The sequence below is a fragment of the Schistocerca americana genome, chromosome 4 (genome assembly GCF_021461395.2).
Source record: "Schistocerca americana isolate TAMUIC-IGC-003095 chromosome 4, iqSchAmer2.1, whole genome shotgun sequence".
NCBI classification, from domain to species: Eukaryota; Metazoa; Arthropoda; class Insecta; order Orthoptera; family Acrididae; genus Schistocerca; species Schistocerca americana.
In genome coordinates this window covers 226,106,817-226,129,678 of record NC_060122.1, presented here as the reverse complement: position 1 = coordinate 226,129,678, position 22,862 = coordinate 226,106,817, and the positions used below count along the sequence as shown (strand labels likewise).

The 22,862-nt window shown below is 38.2% G+C and overlaps 1 protein-coding gene across 1 annotated transcript in view; it reads left to right on the top strand.

Annotated features, from left to right (window-relative positions):
- LOC124613364 (breast cancer type 2 susceptibility protein-like) overlaps positions 1-22,862 on the top strand; it is a 167,236-nt gene that overhangs the window by 85,034 nt on the left and 59,340 nt on the right. The window contains exons 6-8 of the mRNA XM_047142063.1: positions 2,750-2,971; positions 10,916-11,126; positions 16,867-17,129. Of these exons, the coding sequence (XP_046998019.1) occupies positions 2,750-2,971; positions 10,916-11,126; positions 16,867-17,129 (696 nt within the window). The remainder of the gene's footprint in view (positions 1-2,749; positions 2,972-10,915; positions 11,127-16,866; positions 17,130-22,862) is intronic.

Sequence of the window (22,862 nt, the reverse complement as noted above, 5' to 3'; positions counted from 1 at the left end):
AATATTAATTATACAGCTTGTAAGCACACAAAGAAGCCAGTGTCATAAGTGGGTGAGAGCATGTTAAAAATCTTGCATGCTGCAGGTGCATTAAAGCTTAAGTGACTTTTGTAGGCCTGTAGTGATTCGAGTATTTCTGTGTAAATTCTAAAACCACTCGGCCTTCTACCATCTTGCACACACAATATTCTAGACTGAAAGTATGGCCAATAGCAGTGTATTTTTCATTTCTAAAATGTGTGTGCTCTGAATTCATGTATCCTTTAATGTGAGTTCTTGTAACAAAGTTGCAAAATAGGACTTTCTGAAGAATGTAGTTAAGAACTTTCTTATCTACAAGTGTGGGATGTTAGAATCCTACCCACTGCATCACATGTTTGTGTGTGCAGGCTTAAAGTCAATCATGAGAAGAAAGTAGACGTGATGGTCGAATGACACTGACAAGTACTTGTTGGTCAATCCATAGACTTTTAGAGGATGAATCGTGGAGTTTTTAGGCAGCTCTGTGCCTATTGTATCACTGACTATTGTTATATGAAAGAAGAACAGTTCAAAAAGTAATTTTGTAGACTCTTAATCCAGCCTTGTTAGAGGGAAGACCTATTTTATGATTCATGTGAAATAGAGTCATGGTTATTAAGCCAACTCTTTTATAAATGTAATTAAATTTGTTTCTGACATTGGATGGAGCAAGTGAAGTCGTATATGTATGAGGAAAGTGAGAATTTTATTCTGTATGGAGTTCAAATATACCGTTGGTTGACGAAAAGTAAAGTTCACGTATCTATTTATTTCACGAGTAGAGAGAGAGGCTTAACTATTTCTGTACCTAGCATCATTCAATGGAGAAGAAGTCAAGAGAGTTTTCCAGCAGCCAGCTAGCCAGCAAAGAAGATTGGCTGCGAATCTCAAGTAAATCACCTCGTATAAAAGAAGTGGGAAGTTTGTACATCTACTTCACACTTTAAATTGGCATCAAAAACATTAGAGACCAACCTGAGGTTGCTTCCAGGTTTGATAGACCACAAGCGTCTTGTATCAAATTGTTCATAAACACCCTTACAACACAGTGGTATGTAGTAAACATTTATCATTTAACCTGCAGTGAACTGCAACCTTTTACATTTCTGAACATGTAGATCAAGTTGCTAATCTTTGCACCATGTTCAAATCTTATCAAGATCTGACTGTATATTTATGGAGCTTCTTTCAGGTAGTACTTCATTAAAGACAACTGCATCATCTGCAAAAAGCTGGATTTTGCTATTAATATTGTCTGCAAGCTTGTTGACATTCACCATGAACAGCCAGGGTCCCAACACACTTCCCTGGGGCACACCCGAAATTACTTCTACGTCTGACGATGACTCTCCATCCAAGATAACATGCTGTGTCCTCCCTACCAAAAAATCCTCAATCCAGTCATGAATTTCACTTGATTCATCATATGATCATACTTTTGACAATAAGTGTGGATATGAGACTGATATAAATGCTTTTTTGGAAATCAAGAAGTACTGCATCTACCTGATTGCTTGATTCAAAGCTTTCAGTATGTCATATGAGAAAAGTGCAAGTTAGGTTTCACATGATCGATGTTTTCGAAGCCCATACTGGTTGGTGTCGAGGAGGTCATTCTATTCAGGATACTTCATTAGGTTTTAGCTCAGAATATGTTCTAAGATTCTACAACCAATCGATGTCAAGGGTATTGCACAGTGGTTTTGTGGATCACTTCTACTATCCTTTTTGTAGATGGGTGTGACCTGTGCCTTTTTCCAAGAACTGGGCATGGTTCTTTGTTTGAGGGGCCTACGATAGATTGAAATTAGAAGAGGGGCTAACTCAGGCACAAATTCATATAGACTCTGACAGGGATTCCATCAAGCCCTGGAGCTTTGTTCAATTTTAACGATTTCAGCTGTTTCTCAACACTGCTGATGCTAATAATTATTTCATTCATCTTTTCAAGGATCTTGGGGATTATTGCTACTCTTGCCTTTAATACCTTAGTCAAAACATATTAATTAAGCCTACTGTGTTTGTGTTTTCTGTTTTGATGCTGTAGAAATTTGAGTTATTATAGGAATGTTTGGCTGCCTGGGTCCCTGCTACCATTTTTAATGTTTTGATACAGTGAGCATGATATTGTCATTCCATTTAATGATATTTGAAAATGAGTTCTTTGAAGCTGAAGTTCGTATTTGTGATTATTAAATTATGAATTTTGTGTATTAGAGAATTATATAATAATATATGTTGGATATATATAATTTGAGTTTCCTCCATGGGAATGCTATTTGTAAGGAAAAGTTTTAGTTTTCTACCATTGGTTCAGAGAAATGAAAGATGTAGTTTATTTCCTGGCATCTGTTATTGAGCAAATTTCCTCAGGTTTTCTAGCATGCTACTTCAGCCCAGCAACTGTATATCTTTCTCTATCCAAACTAACTAGTTGTTTTATTTATCAGTAAAACAGAGGCGCACACCTCATGCACACATGACCGCCACCTCCAGCAATTCAGACTAAAATACCATTCCGGCCCGAGTTGCTGTAGTTGGCAGGTGTGTGTGTGTTTTATTGATGTAGGCTGCAGCCTAAAGCTTTTTGTATGTGTCTTTTAATGGTGCCTGACTGAAACTAATGTGTCTTCTTTATGGTATTCCTACTAGGATTTCCATTGCTTGGAGTTGTTTTATTTAACATACATAATAGTAGAATATAATTCACCAGCATTCATCTTTGCAGCATGAAGAAGCACAGGAAGAAAATGGAAAAGAAGGAAATAGACAGTGCTTGAAAATGTGCAACTATGAATTGGAACTGACTGATGGTTGGTACAGCATTGGGTGCACTGTTGATATGGAAATGTGTCACTTAATAGAAGCAGGCCGTGTTGCAGTTGGTACTAAGCTAGTAACCCACAGTGCAGAGCTGGTCAACTGTGAACAGCCTTGTTCACCATTAGAGGTAAATACTGAAGCAATTTAAAATATAGCCCAGTGTTGTTGTTGCTTTCAAAAGTTTTGCATCAGTTGTTGAATGTGTCTTTTGTATCGACAATGAAAATATTTTTAGTTCAATAGTTGTGCATATTTCAGTACTGCCATTACTTCTTGTTGAAGGAGGTAAACAGAATTAACAGAACACATTCAGTTTTGTACACAGAATGTTAGAGTAATTTTTGTAATGCGGTTCTGTTCTAAGAAAGAATGATGAACAAATTATAAACACATCAAATGTTATAGTGCACTAGTATCTAGTTACACGGTTACTGACCCAAAACTAAAAGTTAGTACAATATTCAGAATGTTGGAGGGACATGTAGAGATGTATGTGACTTGGGTGCAGAATGTGAGATATATAAAGAGCAGAAGAGTTGTGCTCATTGATGCATAGGCAGAACAGGAATCTAAGACATTAAATTTGATAAAAAATTGAAATTTCTTAAATTCATCAAATAGAACTTGCATGAACATATCCACTGACGTCCCCTATAAAGTACCAGAAATGGGGCAAATCGTGTAAGAAGTGAATTGTGGCTTATAAAAGGTAGTCAGAAACAGTTTAAAAATCTTATAAGGGTGTTGCAGGGTAGATTATTCTGAGAAATAACTGTTAAGGAAAAAAAAAAGATATGTGCACCATTTTTTATTTAATTAGTATTAAAATTAGCCAATCAAGTCATTGTGCACTCAAATTCAAGCAGCTTGTCAGCAACGGTGTTGGCAGACATGTTCTTCATTTCGTTTCCTCAAAAGGAACAAGAGAACAATACAATTATCACTTCATCACATCTGTGAGAAATATGTGTTATGCCTACTTCCATCATTATCTTTTCGCACCTCTTTCCTTGTAAATTTACGGTTAAACAAACACTTTCGACACAATCAGCTGCACAAATAAGGAGTTCTGCTACACAAGCTGACACCATTAACACCAGTTGTTCCCATAAGAAGAAGGTGGTCCCAAGACTACTGAACTGTTTTCTCAGGCTGTACCCTTGCTACCGGTCAGTGTCCAATGTTTGTATCATTCTACTGTTCGATTTGAGGAAACCAAATGAAGAAGATGTTGGCACGCTATTTGAATTTGTGCATGCAAAGACCTGATTGGCCAACTTCCATGCTAATTATATTGGAAACAGTGCAGCGTATCAAATTTATTCTTATCAATTGTTTCCCAATACAACCTACCCTGAAACACCCATACAAGCTTTTCAGTCTTGTATAACACAGATGTTCCTTTAAGATCACTCAATCTAGGTGACATATTTATCTTTACAAGATCTGTATGATGCCAAAGACTTTGTCTACCATTTACCACATAAATAGAAACTCATAGTCCGGTTTTCAATGAGAGAGTAATTTTTGTACTACCTGCAACTATCTTGACTTTTATAACAAATACACAGTTAGAATAAGTGGTATGGGAACCAGAATGTCCTCACTTGCCAGCCTTCTTTTGGGATGCAATAATATGAAATATATATAATATTCCAGAAAATGTGATTTATTCATCTCACGATGTTAATTTACTAACCATTTGATTAGGGTATGGTTAACACACAAAAATGTGTTTTATTAGTTTAATTTAGCTATCTGTGTGTTCCATTGATCACAATTTTGATCCCTCATTATAATGTGTAAGAAGTTATTATTATAACACAATTTCTCGGTAAAAGATATGTCAAAATCTTGACCATTTTACATAATTCTCCTCCGTCCCCCCCCCCCCCCCCAACCGCGCGCGCGCACACACACACACACACACACACACACACACACACACACACCACGCTATTACATATCCAGAGTTTTTCTACAGTGTACAAGGGTTTGTTTGAAGTTAATTTTACTTTCTGTTAAATCATTTGTGTCACTGGGCAGATTGTTAATGATTTTTACTGCTGAATACCTCAATCCTCTCTCTGCCATTCTGCCATGCTAAGGCAGGATGACAGATAACGTATGTCATGTCTCCCCTTATGGTTATATTCGTGAATATTAGTGTCATTTCCAAACTGCAATTGTTCATTGACAACAAACTTTGTAAGGGAGTAAATATACTGTGAGGATATTGTCAGTATGCCCGGATGTATAAAGACCTGTCTACTAGACGTTGTATTTACATCTACATCTACATGGTTATTCTGCAATTCACAATTATGTGCCTGGCAGAGGGTTCTTCGAACCACCTTAAAGTTATTTCTCTGGTCTTCCATTCTGAAAAAGTGTGCAGGAGAAATTAACACACACGTTTTTCGGTGCACACTGTTTTCTCTTACATTATTATGATGATCATTTCTCCCTATGTAGGTGGGTGCCAGCAAAGTATTCTCATACTCTGAGGAGCAAGTTGGTTATTGAAATTTTGTGAGGAAGTCCTGCTGCAGCAAAACATGCCACTGTTTTAATGACTGCCACCCCAGATTGTGTATCATACCTGTGGCGCTCTCTCCCTTACTTTGTGATAATACAAAATGAGCTGCCCTTCTGTGAACTTTTTCGATATCCTCCATCAATCCTATCTGATGCGTATTCTATACCATACAGATAAGCATATTTTCTATGTGTTGTGCCAGTAAATCATAGTCTATGGTTTGCTTTCCCTAACTGAAATTTAGCAGATTATTTTTTTAGTGCACACTTTTCATGATTTAGAGCCAGTTGCCACCTTTTGCCCCATACAGATATCTTGCCTAAATCATTTTGCAATTTGTTTTGATTATCTGATTACTTTACATGATGGTAAATGACATCATCCTCTGCAAACAATGTAAGAGGACTGCTCAGATTGTCTCCTAAATTGTTTACTTAGATCAGGAACATCACAGGGCCTATGACACTTCCTGGGGGAACGCCAAATATTACTTCTGTTTCTCTCAATGACTTTCCATCAGTTATTATGAACTGTGACCTCTCGGACAGGAAATCTTGACTCCGGTCACACAGCTGAGACAATATTCCTTAGGCACTCAATTTAATTAGAAATCGTTTGTGAAGAATAGTATCAGAAGCATTCTGGAAATCTAAAAACATGGAATCAATTTGAGATTCCCTGTCCATGGCACTTTTTACTTTGTGAGAATAAAGAGCTAGTTGTGTTTCACTAGAATGATATTTTCTGAATCCGTGTTGGCTATTTGTCAATAAATAGTTTTCTTTGAGGTGATTCATAATGTTTGAGCACAGTATATGTTCAAAAATTCTGCTGCAAATTATTAGTAGTGATATGGGCCTGTAATTCAGCATATTACTGCTCTTTGCTTTCTTTGGTATCGGTGTGACTTGTGAAACTTTCCAGTCTTTGGGTATGGATCTTTCATGAAGCAAGCAGTTGCATACAATTGCTAAGTATGGAGCTATTTTATTGGCATACTCTGAAAGGAATCTGATTGGCATACAGTCTGGACTAGAAGCCTTGACCTTTGTAAGTCTTTTAAGCTGCGTCGCTACACTGAGAATATGTACTTCTAAGTTACACAAGTTGGCAGTTGTTCTCAATTCAAATTGTGGAATATTTACTTCATCTTCTTTTGTGAAGGAATTTCAGAAAACTATGTTTAGTAACTCTGCTTTCTTTATAGGGCACTGTAGAGTCAACACCGGAAATTATCATTATTACATGTCGTCGTACAACAACACTTTTTCCTCCAATGACAAGTAAACCCAGAATATTATACTAAAAGATATTAGTGAACATAACGGGGAAAAGTAAATATACTGTTTGACATTTTCATCTCAAAAATTTGATACTACACAGACTGCAAAAGTTACACAGCTTAGACACTGATGAGGAAAATTATTGTAACCAGCTGCTTAATTGTGTGTTGCTTCACCTATGGAGCATAATACAGCAGTGTTTCTGCATTGCATGAATTCAACAAGTCCATGGTAGCTCTGGAGGCATGTGGCAGTAGATGTCGGTGCACAGGTCGCAATAGCATCCCACATGTGTACCATCAGGGTCAGATCAGGTGATTTTGGTGGCCAAGACATCAACAGAAGTTCGCTATCATGCTCCTTAAACCACTGTAGCATGAATGTAGCCTTATGACATGGACAGACAATATTCACATAGCTCACAGCTGTCATAGTGCCTTCAATTATGACTTGAGGTCCCACCAGAGCACAGGTTAATGCCTCCCATAGAATAGTCTTGGCCCCACCAGCTTGTTTCTGGCACAGTGCGTGTTTCGAGCAGCCATTCACCTAGATGATGGGATATCCATTGGTCTCTTGTCACAAGTAACGTGATTCATTTGACCAGGCAGCTAGTTTCCATTGATCCACGGTCTAATCTTGATGATCCTATGGCCAACTGTAATAGTAATTGGTAACATCATTGGTCAACATTGAGATCAATTAGGTTCATATGGTGCATAACGCCATATTCTGCAATGTGCATTGAGTAGTGTGCTCAGAAGCACTTGGGCATGCTCTAGCATTGTATTCTGTAATCACACCTGCTACAGATCACCGTGTATCCTGCTTTACAGAGCAGGCCTCCACATTCGTGTTCTGTGATGAGGCATGGACACCCAACACCTAGTCGCCTACTCATGGGTTCACCATGCTTCAACCTTTTTCCATAGATGCTCATGGCAGTAGCAAATGAATGCTGACCAAATCTGCCTTTCCAAGATGCTCGTTTTCCAGGTGTTTGTCCCTAACGAGCCACCCTTTGTCAAAGTCACTTATGTCAGTGGATTTCACCCCTTTGCGGCTCATACTGTCACTAGAATGATTCCTCATTCATCCCTAATTCACTGAAATACTTACCTTACCAAGTCGTGAGCCTATAATGCCACCAGATGGCATTCTTTCTCGTGATAGGCAGTGGTCATAAAGTTTGGGCTCATCGGTGTATGTAACATATGGCTTTCTTTTCAGGTTCTTACTTACATATACAAGATTACTCCACATTTCACACTGAAGCATTTGACATAGTGTTCATAGAACCACGTTCAGATTATCGTTCAACTGTTCCACTCTCTAATAAAGCCTAGTTTACACGACGACACTACGTTCCATGGAACTGTGCTACATGCCAAGTGCGGCAGGTGATTGAGTGATTTGTTGGTGAAACTAAATGATTTTGGACTGTTCCAAATTCAGTGATACTAACTGCATGAGTAGTGTGGTTAGGTGTGTCGGTAGAGAGTAAACAAATTGGAATATGAAGTGGAGAATGGAGAAAATTGTTTGCTTTTTGGATATCTATGCTATGAATAGATGTTTCTGGGATTTTAATGATGTTGACCACAAAAACAATTAGCAACATGTTGTTGCACTGGAGCTGGTCGTATGTAATCTGAACAAGGATAGGTTGGCAATATCTGAGCTTCAGAACAAAATTCATTCAGTTAAGAATACACATGCAGACTAATTAAGAAAAATACAGGCAAGCAAAATATCTGGCTATGGAACACCTTATGACTACAAAACTAAAGTCACACAGTTTGCGCTGGCCAACTGAAGTCTCATGGTTTGAGTTGGCCAATTACTTCTTAAAGAAAAGGAAAATTGTTGATAGGGGAAAGGCTACCCAAATCTGAAAAGCTGTGCTCTTTATTCAGTATTCATTTATTTAAAATGTCAGAGCAGTGCTTCCCATTCACAAATTTAGTACATTGTAGTACATTTTGAACTTCAAAATCTTACCACTGTACATATCCATCTGCAAGAAGGTAATTTGCACACCATTCTCTACTAAATGCGGTCCCCCCCCCCCCCCCCCCCCCCCCCCCCCCCTCCCCCAACCTCCTCTCCTCCCCCAGCATTTTTGCTTCTCCATGTTGCTGGCTGATAAACTCCATTATCAACACGCTACTGGTCTATTAGCTGTACTTGTGCATATTATTGGGGCACTGTATTGTGAGTCGCACTTGTAGCCCTGACAACTTTGTCAACTCGGTGGACCATGCCATGACAAAGATTTAATTAAATATGGTGTTAATCGAAATGAGAGTCATTACCAAGTAAAACTAAATCTTCTAGTAGGCCGAGAATTCTGGACTGTACCGCATGAAATCCAATTACAGTGTCTTACTTCCGCAATATATTATTAACTCCGTTTAGAAGAAATATAAATTGTTCTGGTGTCATTCTGAGTTGATTAAAATAAATTCTAGAGTCTTCCACTACCATTTCCTTCAGCCGGGTTGCTGAGCATCTGAGCTGATGTCTTTTCTTTACACAGTCGTGAACCCAAACATGTTTCCTATTTCTTTTCTTATGCAGCAGTTTCACACAAACATGCATTAACTCTGCAGCAACTTGTGCAGCTGCCAAAACTTTCATTTTAGACATGACTGTGGCATTCACAAAAGGACAAAACTGAGATGTACAGTGGTGATGCTGTGACTACTGCCATGTACAAAACCACTTGTGAGCAACTCATGTCATGTAACAAGTGGCACAACACAGTGTTTTCTTGTAAACTAGTCTGAACACATAGAAAACATAAGCACCTAAATCTTTCCATGCAAGCTATGATTTCTCTTGATTTATCACAATGGTCATTTCTCCCTAGCTAGATCCAATTCAATAAAATGTCTTGGTGCATTCAGAGAAAAAAGTTGGCCATTATAATTTTGTGAACGATATTGCCACAATGAAAAGTGCCTTTGCTTCAGTGATTGCCTCCGCGCCATGCTTTCATATCCCTGACACGCTGTCCTTTATTACATAATAATACAAAATGAGCTGCCCTTCTCTGAACTTTTTTTTATGTCCTCTGTCAATCCAATCTGCACACAGCAATAATCCTTAAAGAGGACTAACAAGCGTAGTGTAGGCAGTCTGTTTGGTATATTTGTTGCATCTTTTAAATGTTGCACCAATAAAATAGAGTCTTTAGTTAACTTTCTCCACAACTTATTCTGTGCAATAGTTCCAATTTATGTTGTTCATGATTGTAATCCATAGGTATTTAACTGTATCAACAGTCTTTCACTCTGTGTGATATATAATGTAATTGAAATGTAACAGAATCTCTTTAGTCTCATGGGGAGGATCTCACTCTTTGTATTGTCCAGAGTCAACTGCCACCTTTTGAACCATGCAGATAACTTGTCTAAACTATTTTTTAATTGGTTTACAATCTTCTAATGACATACAAGGTGATGAATGACAGTATAATCTGCAAACAATCTAGAAAAGCTGTTCAGATTGTGTCTTAAATCATTTACATTGATTAAAAGCAGCATAGGGCCTTCCTTGGTTAGCCTCATATATATCTTTGGTTTCATTACTTGAGTGTTTATCATTTACTACAAACAGTGGCTTTCTGGCGGGAAAAAATTAAAGCAGTTGCACATCTAAGACAATACTCCATAGACACACAATTATGTCTGACATTTTCAGCTTCCCTGTCTTTAGCTACAGATCTATCTTTAGGTTGGTGACAGATTTGCCTGTAAGTGATTTCTATGAAATGTATTGATAAGTCACAGAAATTGCTATCGGTGCTTCGGAAATCCAAATTGAGACTGACTAAACATCTTATTTTGGAGAAGTATGCTATGATTCTTGTACACACAGTTCTCTCCTTTACCTTCAAAAAGGAGGTAAGTAGTGAGACTGATCGATAATTGTCAATGGCAGTCTCACTACCTTCTTTAGAGAATCTACTTTTGCTACATCTTTATTTTTGTGAATTATTTTAATTTATGCTATTTTGAATAATACTCCCACAACTTTACTAACCTGGCTCATGAGATGTTCTGAGTTAATCTGTTAAGCTGCAATCATGTTTCCAAGCTATCAGATGTGTTAATGATACATTAAGGTTTTTACCGTTTCGTGATTTTCATTTAATTCAGATGTATCATCAGGTACATAATTGTAATGGTCTAATAACTGGTGTTGATTGTGACATTTCTTCACTTCTAATGTAATTGTTTTGTAGGCAGGACCCAATGTTAGATTAAAAATCCATACAAATTCAACAAGAAGAGCACGTTGGGATTGCAGACTTGGGTTCTGTAGACAGCCTGGTCCTTTGCCTGTCTCTCTCAGTTCACTGAAACCTGCTGGTGGTGTCATCAGTTGTGTTACTGCTGTAATTGCTCGAGTCTATCCTGTTGTATATATGGAAAAGGGCCCTGATGGAAAGGCAGGTAAGATAAAGGAGTTTCATTGGTGTGAAGGAAATTAGCGAAACTGGCTTACCTTGATCATTTTTTCTGTGTTTTTATTCACATATTAGCTTGTTATTATTCAGAGTGAACAAGAAGGTTGCACAAAAAAAGCGTGCTAGGAGCAGATTTATCTTGTATCTATTTGAGAAGTATTCATTTACAATTAAAGGAAGAGCAACAAAAAGTTTTACACAACATAATAACCAGCAGACACAGGTACACCAATAGTGGCATTTATAAAATAACTACTCCCACGTATCAATTTACAAAGAGACAGAGTTCCTGGTCAGTACTAGGCTGGCCTAACTGACAAACAGAAGTTGAACAAAACTAAAATGTATGTGTATGTAAGGAGAGCAATGAGAAAAGCTTGCAATGACTTTGAAAGCAAATTTTTTGCCAACCAATCTCATTAGAAACTCTAGAAGTTTTGGTCTTCCATAAAATCAGTAAGCAGTTCAAAATTGTCTATTCAGTCACTTGGTGACCATACTGGTACTGAAATAGATGAAGATGATGAAGAGAAGGCTGATTTCTGTCTTCCGAAATCGTTTCACTACATGGCCCCTCCTTTCAATCATTGCACATATGCTGAAATGGCAAATTTAGAGATAAATTATCATGGAATAAAAAGGCAACTACAATTTCTTAGTAGCAGAAAGCTATCAGGACCAGATAAGATACCCTTAAGATTCTACAGATTCTACAGATAACTTGTTCCCCTTCCAGCAACAGTTTATTGTAAGTTGCTGGAGCAACAGAGGGAAAAAATGTCAGGTCCTTCTTGTTTTCAAGAATGGTTGTAAGACAGACGCACACAATTATAGGCCTATATCACTGACATCAGTCTGCTGTAGAATTGAGGGACATGTTTTATGCTCACATATTATGACATTTTTGGAGAACAAATATCTCCTGCATAAAGATGAACATGAATTCTGCAAACAGAGATCATGTGAAACTCAGCTCACTCTGTTCCTCCATGAGATTCCCGTACTATAGGCATCAGTGTTCAGATTGATTCAGTGTTCCTTGACTTCAGGGAGGTATTTGATACAGAATGAGATTTTCACTCTGCAGTGGAGTGTGCGCTGATATGAAACTTCCTGGCCGGTAGAGCACTTGCCCGCAAAAGGCAAAGGTCCCGAGTTCGAGTCTCGGTCCGGCACACAGTTTTAATCTGCCAGGAAGTTTCAGGTATTTGATACAGTCCCACACTGCCATTTAGTTGGGGGGGGGGGGGGGGGGTCATACAGGCTTACTGGCTATCGGACCAGATTTGTGATTGGATGCAGGACTTCCTTGAAGATAGAACTGAGCATGCTGCTTTTAATGAAACAATACCAACAAATGTAAAGGTTATTTCAGGAGTACCCCAACGAAATATAATTGTACTCTTTTATATTATAGAAAAATGATGTAGTAGATAACATCAGAAGCTCCATATGCCGATTCTCTGGTGATACATTTATCTATAAGATAGTGTAGTAACATCAAAAGAAGTCCTGCAGAGAATTGATGCATGTTTGTAGGGACTGGCGGTTGATTCTGAATGTGAATAGAAGTAGCATATTGTGCATACAAGGAAGAAGAAATCCACTGCTGTACAACTACACTATTAATGACAAACTGCTAGAACAACTACTTCTGTAAAATGTCTTGGAGTAAATATATGGGGCAATGTTAAGTGGGATGACCATATAAAATAAATAATAGGAGAAGCAGATACCAGACTGAGATTCATAGGAAGAATCTTAAAGAAATGTAACTTGTCCACGAAAGAAGCGGCTTACAAAACCTTTGTTCGCCCAATTCTTGAGTATTGCTCATGTGTCTGAGATGCTTACAAGGTTGGATCAATAGATGAGATGGATAATGTCCAACAAATAGTGGTTCATTTTGTCATGTGATAATTTAATCGGTGTGAGAATGTTATGGAGATGGTCAACAAACTCAAGTGGCAGATGCTACAAGAGGTATTGTGCGTGAAGGAGAGGTATAATATTGACATTCCGAGAGAGTTTGTTCAATGAGCAGTTAGACAACTTATTACTTTCTCCCACATAAGCCCTGCGAAAACACCACAATGAGAACATTCGAGAAATTAGAACCAATACAGAAGTTTACAGACAACCATTCCTCCCAAGCACCCTTGGCGAATGGAAGAGGGAAGGGGAGCTCAATTAGTGCTACTAGAATGTACACTCCACCTCACACCATTGTATCACTTCCAGAGTATAGATATAGAAGTACTTATCTTGAGGAGGCTAAACCCAAATTTAGTACACTCCCCATTATTTGGAGTGAATGTGGGGCAGAAGATACACAAATAATCGAGAAACAGGAATGTTCGAGATATTTTCAAACAATGTATTTGGGATAACATCTGCTGGACAGGTAGTAGCGTCTGCAGCCAACACCTGCGCAAACTCGGATGCGGCTCAACACTGTTGATCTGGCTTAGTGTCTGCCACTGCCCCTAGTGACTGGCAACTCACACTGCCAGTCCCTGGCCTGCGACACCTGTGCCCCCCCCCCCCTCCCTCCCCCCTCTCTCCCTCCCCCCCTCTAAAACCTGCCCAAATAAGCCACAAATCAGATAATTCACACTTGAATAATCGGGAGTACACTGCACTCATTTTAAAAAGATTTCTTTATGTTGGTAGACTCCTATAAAAGTGGAAAACCTAATCCCAGCATTTGAAACTACTAGTTCCTTTTCCATGGAGGATATAAGGATAGGATAAGAGATACGCACTTGTGAGGAGGAGGGGAAACAAGGATGATAAAAAAAATTACAGACTGATATCACAAACATCAGCCTATTGCAGGATGCTGGAGGATGTTTGGACCTTGAAGATTTCCTGAAGAAAAAGAAGCTTCTTTGAAAGATTCAGCACAGATACACTTGGGTGAAACACAGCTTACTTTATTAACACACAATATCTGGCAGCAAAAAGTAAGTTCAGACTTCCAAAAGGCATTCAACACTGTAGCCACAATGTTGACTAGTAATCAGGATATGATGATATGGAATAACTTCACAGATATGCGATCGGCTCAATAATGTTTTTATTAATAGAACACAGTATGTTATATTGTAAGGCAAATTATCACCAGGAATGAAGGTAAAATTGGGTATGTCCCAAGAAATTGCAATAGAACCAATATACATATGAGTGTGATTTATCAGCCAGGATCAACAGACCTGCAGATTGTTTGTTGATGATGCTGCTGTTGACAAGAAAGTATTGTTGTTAGACTATTATAAAGAAATGCAGAACTAATTGAATGAAGTTCCTGCTTGGTGTCATGATATCAGCTCTCTTTAAATACAGATAAATGGATAATGCCTGTAAGAATCCCATGGTATCTGTGTTTATCTCATCATTGAAGTGTTTACGGAATGAGGTGGTGCAGTGATTAACATGCTTTCAGGAGCACAGTGCTTCAAATCAACATCCAGCCATTCAGATTTAGGGTTTCCGTGATTTCCCTAAATTGCTCCAGGTAAATGCCACGGTGGTTCCTTTGAAACGGGTTATGGCCAATTTCCCCGTCCTTTTGTAATCTGGGCTTGTGCTCGATCTCAAATGACCACAATGTCGATAGGACGTTAAACTCTAATCTTCCTTCCTTCCTTTTTCGAGTGTTGAGATGTAATAGTAAAGAAGTGATATGAAATCAGATGAGTATGTAAAATCTATAGTAGGGAGGGCAAATGAAAGACATAGATTTGTTTGAGATTCTGGGTCAGTGCAGCGCTTCTGTAAACCAAAATGCCTAGAAGCACTACTACTGCTCTAGAATTTGGAGTCCTTATCAAGGAGGTATGACAGCAGACATCGAATTAGTTGAGTGTAAAGTTTACTACACAGTCTCAGCATTAGAGTTCTTGCTGACACATACTTGATTGATTTAATAGTTGGTGGTGTCATAATAAATATTCAGTATCATAACTCATTATTTCAACACCACACACACAAGGCCCGGAAATAACATAGCATGTTTGTTTCAGTATGAACCACAGTTATGCTTGTCCTATAAAAGTGACCTCCGTATCTGAGCAGTCACTGTGTGTGACTACTTTGCAGAGGATCCGGGTTCAGTTTCCCATACTGCCGAGGATTTTTCCTTAGTGGGATGACTAGAACACTTAATGCACCCATTCTTGTGAAGCCAATTCAGGAGCTATTTGAAAGAAGAAAAGTAGCTCCAAGGTATGGAAAGCAGACGACAGTCAGGAGTCTAGTGTGCTGACCCTTTGCCACTCCATACTGCTTGAAAATAAAGTTGATGATGTATGGCAGAGAATAACATGGTGGCCGGTTGACATCATGTGGTCCTTTGGACATGATGGTGGAGATCCCCCCCCTCCCCTGCAAGTGAAGAAAGCAAGAGTCATGGACAATGTAATGGCTTGTTATTTCTTTTTCTTCGCTTCTAGAGCACACATTGCAACCAAAGTCAGAGGAGGTAGAATTGTAACTGCAGTACAGCTTCACAAACTTTTTGTAAGACTCAACATTAAAAAATAATTAAAAAACATTTACTTTGTGGCCTCTTACTCCATCATGACACTTTCTCTTCTTAGAGTAGCCAAAATACTAGCATTACTTAGGCTTTCAGAACCCAGATACTTTTGTGTTTACTTTACAGCTTAGTTCTAGTGCAACAGGATTCCATTTTCTTAGTTTTAGTCGCAAGAAGCAAATATGTGGGCTTTTATTTATGGAGACCTCACTTTCTATATTAAATGGCAGGCATGTATACAAACTTTGAGAGTTATTTGAGAAGATGCAAATCTAAGTTTCTGGAAAAGCGGGAATTAGTATTTCTTCTTTACAACTTTGGAGCCCCCCCCCCCCCCCCCCCCACATCTTCTAATGTAAGGTTAATGTTAATATTTATTTTGCAGGCTAATTAATAATAGATGGCAGGGGAAGAAAGACTGGTGAAGACTGATGAAAAAGGAACCAGGAATGGCTACAGTCTATCAGTTATTTCATTCCTCAAATAGGATTTGTGTGTTGTCACTAATAAAAAAAGTAATTTTCACCCTTTTTGTACCACTTTGTTTAAGCTGAATGACCACTAGAGAGTTCAGTCACCATTATTAGATGAAGTTGATTAGATGAAGTGGGTTTGGTGAGTTTCATTGATTGATGTGGACAAACTCGGCCACCTAACAATGCAAAACATGTGCAAATTTCAACAACCTTGTTAGATATACTGGTGGGGTGTTGTTAAGGAGGGCAGTTTGGTGTACGGCCTAGAAAATTCATCTGTTTACTTATTGACCACCACCCAAGCCACCCTTAGTTGTACTATTCAGTTTATTATTTATATTTCACACAATTAACATAAACATTTAAAATTAATTTGCAAAGAACTGCTCACAGTGTTTAGTGTAACATTGTTTTGAGTATGCAATATTTGTAGAATTGGAATCCAACTGCTTCAAAATTTGTTTGCAGATGCAGATAACTGCTCCTCAATCTTTCTGCAGGTTACCAATAATGTGTGCAGGCTCACTTCATTTGTAATGTAAGCATACACGTTGTGAGATTCTATGCAGTTTTACAAATAATTTGTAGAAGTGACTATTTCGAAACAAATTCTGATACCATCCCTTTTCTACTAGTTAGTGGTTCAGTAACTAATTAGTATGAGGCCACTAGCTGATAAATTACTAACAAGTCTTCCAATGTTGTTTCAGAATTTTATTCAGCAAAACAAGAGGCACTTCGTGCTTCAAAACGAGAGCGACAGTGGCAAGAGCATATAGAAAAACTATACAGCCAGGAACGTGCACAATTGAGTCAGATAGAATGGTTCAGTGCCTGCAGCCAACAGAGTAAAAGCAAAGGGAAGAATAAACAACATGTAACAACTCCTACGCGACAACAGTTAGCTGCTGCTACAAGTGCTGAAGACCTTTGCCAGTTACTTTTCAATGCACCTGATCCAGCGTCACTTCAGGTATACGAATTTAGCTTGAAATTTAAGACGTAAATCTCATGTGTATACCTTTGTTATAAGCAAGTAATTTGATTAAAATAGATAAATTAACACAACAGAAACTCCTAGATGTATGTATGGAATGTCATGTGTTAGACAACAATTCGCGATACAGAATCATGTGACCAGACAACACACACTTGCACATGTACAATTTTATATTGCTTCAGTAAATAAAATACAGGCATGTGCATCATTGCAATGAATATTAAACTGAGCCGATGACCTACTAACAGACTCTATCAAACACAATGTCCTCAGTGCTGAGATGATATCACAGGAGAGAATGGTCCTCATGAAGGAACTATTACTGTTCCTGATGTATATAATTCACATAATTAAATAACAATAGCTTTCCTCTGAGACTGTTTCGCACACATAATCTAAAATACAGAAAACAATACACGCAAATAGATATCTTTGACAACAGAAAATGTCACTGGTGATATGTGGCACACTTAGTGTCACTCATAAAAATGTGAGGTCGTGCTGGAAATCAGAAAAAATTAATGCATCATCTCCATAAACACCTGTGAAAAATTCTATGAGGGCACTAAAATATAATGTACGTAGGTACTAGACAATCTAACACAAAATTATAAACATCTCCCAAATAACATTCCTTACAGTCTGTAGCATATAATGTAATGTAGTCCTTCTCCAGTAGCTGAGTGGTCAGCACGACAGAATGTCAATCCTAAGGGCCCAGGTTCGATTCCCGGCTGGGTCGGAGATTTTCTCCGCTCAGGGACTGGGTGTTGTGTTGTCCTAATCATCATCATTTCATCCCCATCGATGCACAAGCCGCCGAAGTGGCGTCAAATTGAAGGACTTGCACCCGGCGAACAGTCTACCAGACGGGAGGCACTAGTCACACGACATTTATTTTAATGTTGTGTAATTCCTGACAGTAGCAGTGAGTTTCTAGCTCGATGCTGGTCTGAAAAAGTAAAAATATGAAAACCAAGCAGTAGTTTTGTGTTGATATATACAAATGACAATGTTTATTTATGACATGAAGGCAGCATGATACCATGAATACAGGACAACAGAAAATTGTTGTAAATGATGGAACTGTTGCAGTTGGCTTTAGCATAATCAAGTGCAAAGCATCTATGCGTATGTCAAAATCCTATGTCTTCATTCACCAACAGAAATAGTCAATAGTCAGAACAAACCTGCAATATTCAGATACAGTATTTGCTAGGAAGACATCAAAGCAATTCATAGCCGGCTGGTAGCTTTCTTACCAGTAGGTTTGAACAACAAGTAAATGTTACAGAGATGCTTTGGTAACTCAAATAGGAATGCCAGGAGTTTTCAAGAAACACTATTTAGAAAATTTAGAGAACCAGCATTTGAAGCTGACTACCAAACGTTTCTACTGCCACCATCATATACAGCGCATAAGGACAACAAATATAAGATACAAGAAATTAGGGCTTATATGGAGGCATATAGACTCAGTTGGCGTGGCACCAGAGCATTGAGCACACTGATAAGTTACAGAGTTTGTGCACCTTTTATTTTGCAAACACGTTCGTACCTACATTATCTTTCGAAATTGGGCTATTTTATTCTTGCCATACGTAGTTACCAGCAATCATGTTTAATAGGGACCTGAAAATTTGGCATCTATTTTAGGCCAAATTTTCATCTTATTTTTGGTTAAATTCACATTTATTTTTGGTGAAAAGTAATCTCTCTCTCTCTCTCTCTCTCTCTCTCTCTCTCTCTCTCTCTCTCTCTCTCTCTCTCTCTCCCCCCCCCCCTCCTCTCCCTCCCTCCCTCCCTCCCTCCCTCTCTCTCTCTCTCTCTCTCTCTCTCTCTCCTTCTCTCCCATGTAAATGATTAGAGCTACAAATTTAAAAGGTGGTCATGCTACATGCCGGAAGATGAAACCTTAATGCTTTGAAATAACTTTCTGGTGTTTGGTGAGCTTTTCGACTGGAATATGTGCTTTTTTCAAAAATGTCAATAATTTTTTACAGATTGGCCTTTACTTGTTTTCTTCTTTTCCCTGAACTTAAACTTTCAACTAATAATTGTTTCTGTTGAGAATTAGGAGCATTTTCATGCTAGTAAACTGAGTGCTTCTCTAATGTAAGACGTTCTTGACATTTTTCCTCCCAATTTGTTAATTACAAAATCTGCAGAATATTAATTTCTACCTTTTGTGGTCACCCATAGCCACATGACCCACTTTAGACAACACTACAGAGAGATTCAGTGTAAGGGTAGAACCAAAAAGAACTCTAATTACACATTAGGGGCAGAATCTCGGCACTGTTAAAATACATTGAAAGATTTTGATTTCCATTCACTATAGTACAGAGTGCGGACACAATAAACTGGCAATTGGTCACTAGTGTAAACAAACTAGAAAACAAGCAGCACTGCACAACAAAAAGCATTTGGTAATGGCTACCGCGCAATTACTTGCTTAGGTTGGCAGTGTCGTAAACAGCATAGTTCTGGTCGACCTCTACCACTATTTGACACAACCACAGTTCAAGACACCTGCCTCCTCAAAACTGCCACATTAAATTGTCCACATTTTATCAAATTTGAACTTAAAGCTAGCAAACACACACACTCATTTCTTTGTTCTAATAAACGGGATCCCACTGTTGAGTACTGTATTCATAATTGGACGTTTATTTTATACAGACCATTCAACTGCCACCAGTTGGTGTTGCACCAGAGCATTGAGTGCACTGGCATGTTATAGTGTGTGTGTGCACCTTTTATTTTGCAAACACATTCTTACACACATTATCTTTCGAAATTGGGTTTCATCGGATGATGTGCAACACCATTAACTGAAAATTGAATAAATTTTCAATTCTTGTATCCAGAAAATAAAACTGTTTTAAACTATCTCTGCTAAATAGTTCATCCTGATAGTTGACTATGAATTAGTGTCTATTAGATAATTTTGCATTTTTGCCTTTTGAAACATAATTGACATCTATGTTCACATTTTTTGGGTTCCTAATGTTTAGTGAGACTGCTGTACCATTGTTATAGAAATATTGACTCACTGTCCAAATTTCACACCCAAATATGGATTTATATGCAATCATATGAGAAGAATTAGTTACCTATCAAAACTTTAGATACCTATATTGTTTCACGCTGAAGACCAGCTGGAAAAGTGGCAATAGGAGGTCAGAAACGACATATGTGTCCCCAAAAAACTGAAATTGAATCTGTGCCTATAAAGATCATATTGTTAGCTCTGATCTTGTGCTTCACTCCACTGTTGTAGTTAAATGTATCTTATTACTTTCAGATATTTGTAATTGCGAATTACTATCAAAGAAAATTTGAAGCGCATTTCTAAATGTTTCATAATTATGTAATCAACACAAATACTTTTTCTGTGGGTGCATAAAATTCAAAGAAAAGAATTTACTGCATTTTTATATTTTTTTTCCTTTCTTATAAATTTTTTGTCTCATGTGTTATCCATGGATTCCTTTTAGGCCTTGTAATTTTGTCTAGTTGTTCCTCTGCTGCCTTCACCATTTCACCTGTCACAGTTACCCATTCATTTTCTATCACATTTTTTTCATGTATTTAAGTTAGTCATTGCCTAATGCTCTCACTGAAACTGTTATAACCTGTGGTTATTCCAATTTATCCAAGTCCCTCCTCCTCAGTTCCTAACCTTTCTGCAGTTTCTTCAGCTTTAATGTGTATTTCATAGTAAATTATGATCAGAGTCCAAATCTACTCATAGAAATGTTTTGCAGTTTGAAATCTAGTTTTTAAATCTTTGTCTTGCCATTATATATTTAATATGAAATCTTCTGGTGTCTGCATGTCTCATTCATACTGCCTTGTTTGATGATTCTCAGACCAAGTGTTAGGGCGATTAGTTTGTGCTCCGGGCAAAAGTCTACCAAATGGCTAGGCTTTTCATCCCATTCCCTCTCATTCTATGCTCTTTTACTATTTTTATTTCTATTCCTTTTCCTACAATCAAATTACAGTCTTCCACCAAAATTAGATTGATATCCGGAATATGACATTAGCGAGAAGAGTGAACCTTGATGGATAACATTAGACGAAATCTACCAAAGTCTTACGAAAAGCATGATACAATACCATACAGAACATACATCAAGCAGTCATTCTGAACCTCAGATGTGAAAGTGAGATGTCCCACTTAACAATCTAATTTATCTGTAAAATCAGAAAACTACATTAACTGCTGCTGTTGTGGTCTTCAGTCCAGAGATTGGTATGGTGCAGCTCTCCATTCTGCTCTATCCTGTGCAAGCCTCTCCATTTCCGAATACCTACTGCAACATATATTCTTCTGTATCTGCTTACTGTATTCACTTCTTGGTCTCCCTCTACGATGTTTACTCCCCCCTCCCTACACTTCCCACCATTACTAAATTGGTGATCCCTTGATGTCTCACCGAGCGAGGTTGCGCAGTGGTTAGACACTGGGCTCGCATTCGGGAGGACGACGGTTGAATCCCGCGTCCGGCCATCCTGATTTAGGTTTTCCGTGATTTCCCTAAATCGCTCCAGGCAAATGCCGGGATGGTTCCTTTCAAAGGGCACGGCCAACTTCCTTCCCTGTCCTTCCCTAATCCGATGAGACCGATGACCTCGCTGTCTGGTCTCCTTCCCCAAAACAACCCAACCCCTCGATGTCTCAGAATGTGTCCTCTCAACCAAACCCTTCTTTTAGTCATGTTGTGCCACAAATTTGTTGTCTTCCCAGTTCTGTTTAGTACCTCCTCATTACTCACATGATCTACCAATCTAATTGTCAACATTTGTGACACAACATATCAAAAGTCTACAATCTCTTCTTGTCTAAGCTGTTTATTGTCCATATTTCACTTCCATTTGTGTTTTAATTGCTCTTTCAAGTACTTTGCTGTTTTGACAGAATTATGATGGCATGAGCAAACCTCAAAGTTTTTATTTCTTCTCCCTGACCTTCAATTGCTACTCCAGATTTTTCTTAGAGTTCCTGTAGCTCAGTGGGCAGATTGAATAATGTCGGTGATAGAGTACAATCCTGTCTCATTCCCTTCTCAACTACAGCGTCCCTTTTATGCCCCTCGTCTTACTACTGCCATTTTGTTTCTGTACAAGTTGTAAATAACCTTTCACTTCCTGTATTTTACCTACACTACATACTGAATTTCAAAGAGCATATTCCAGTCAACATTGCCAAAAGCTTTCTTTAAGTCTACAAATGCTATAAATGTAGGTTTGCTATTCCTTAGCATATCTTCTAAGGGAAGTCATAGGGTTAGTATTGCCATGCATGTTTTTCTGGAATCCAAACTGATCTTCCCCGAGGTTGGGTTCTACCAGTTTCTCCATTCTTCTGTCAAAGAATTCCTGTTTGTATTTTACAACCATGACTTATCAAACTGATAGTTTTGTAATATTCACACTTGTCAGCACCTGCTTTCTTTGGATCTGGAATTATTACATTCGTTTTGAAGTCTGAGGGGATTTCACATCTCATACATCTTGTGAACCAGATGGAATAGTTTTGTAGTGGACGGCTCTCCCAATGCTATCGGTAGTTCTTACGAAATGTCGTCTACTCAGGGCCATGTTTCGACTTTGTTCTTTCAGTGCTCTTTCAGTTTCTTCTCGCAGTATCATATCTCCCATCTCATCTTCTTCTATGTCCACTCTCCTTTCTATGAT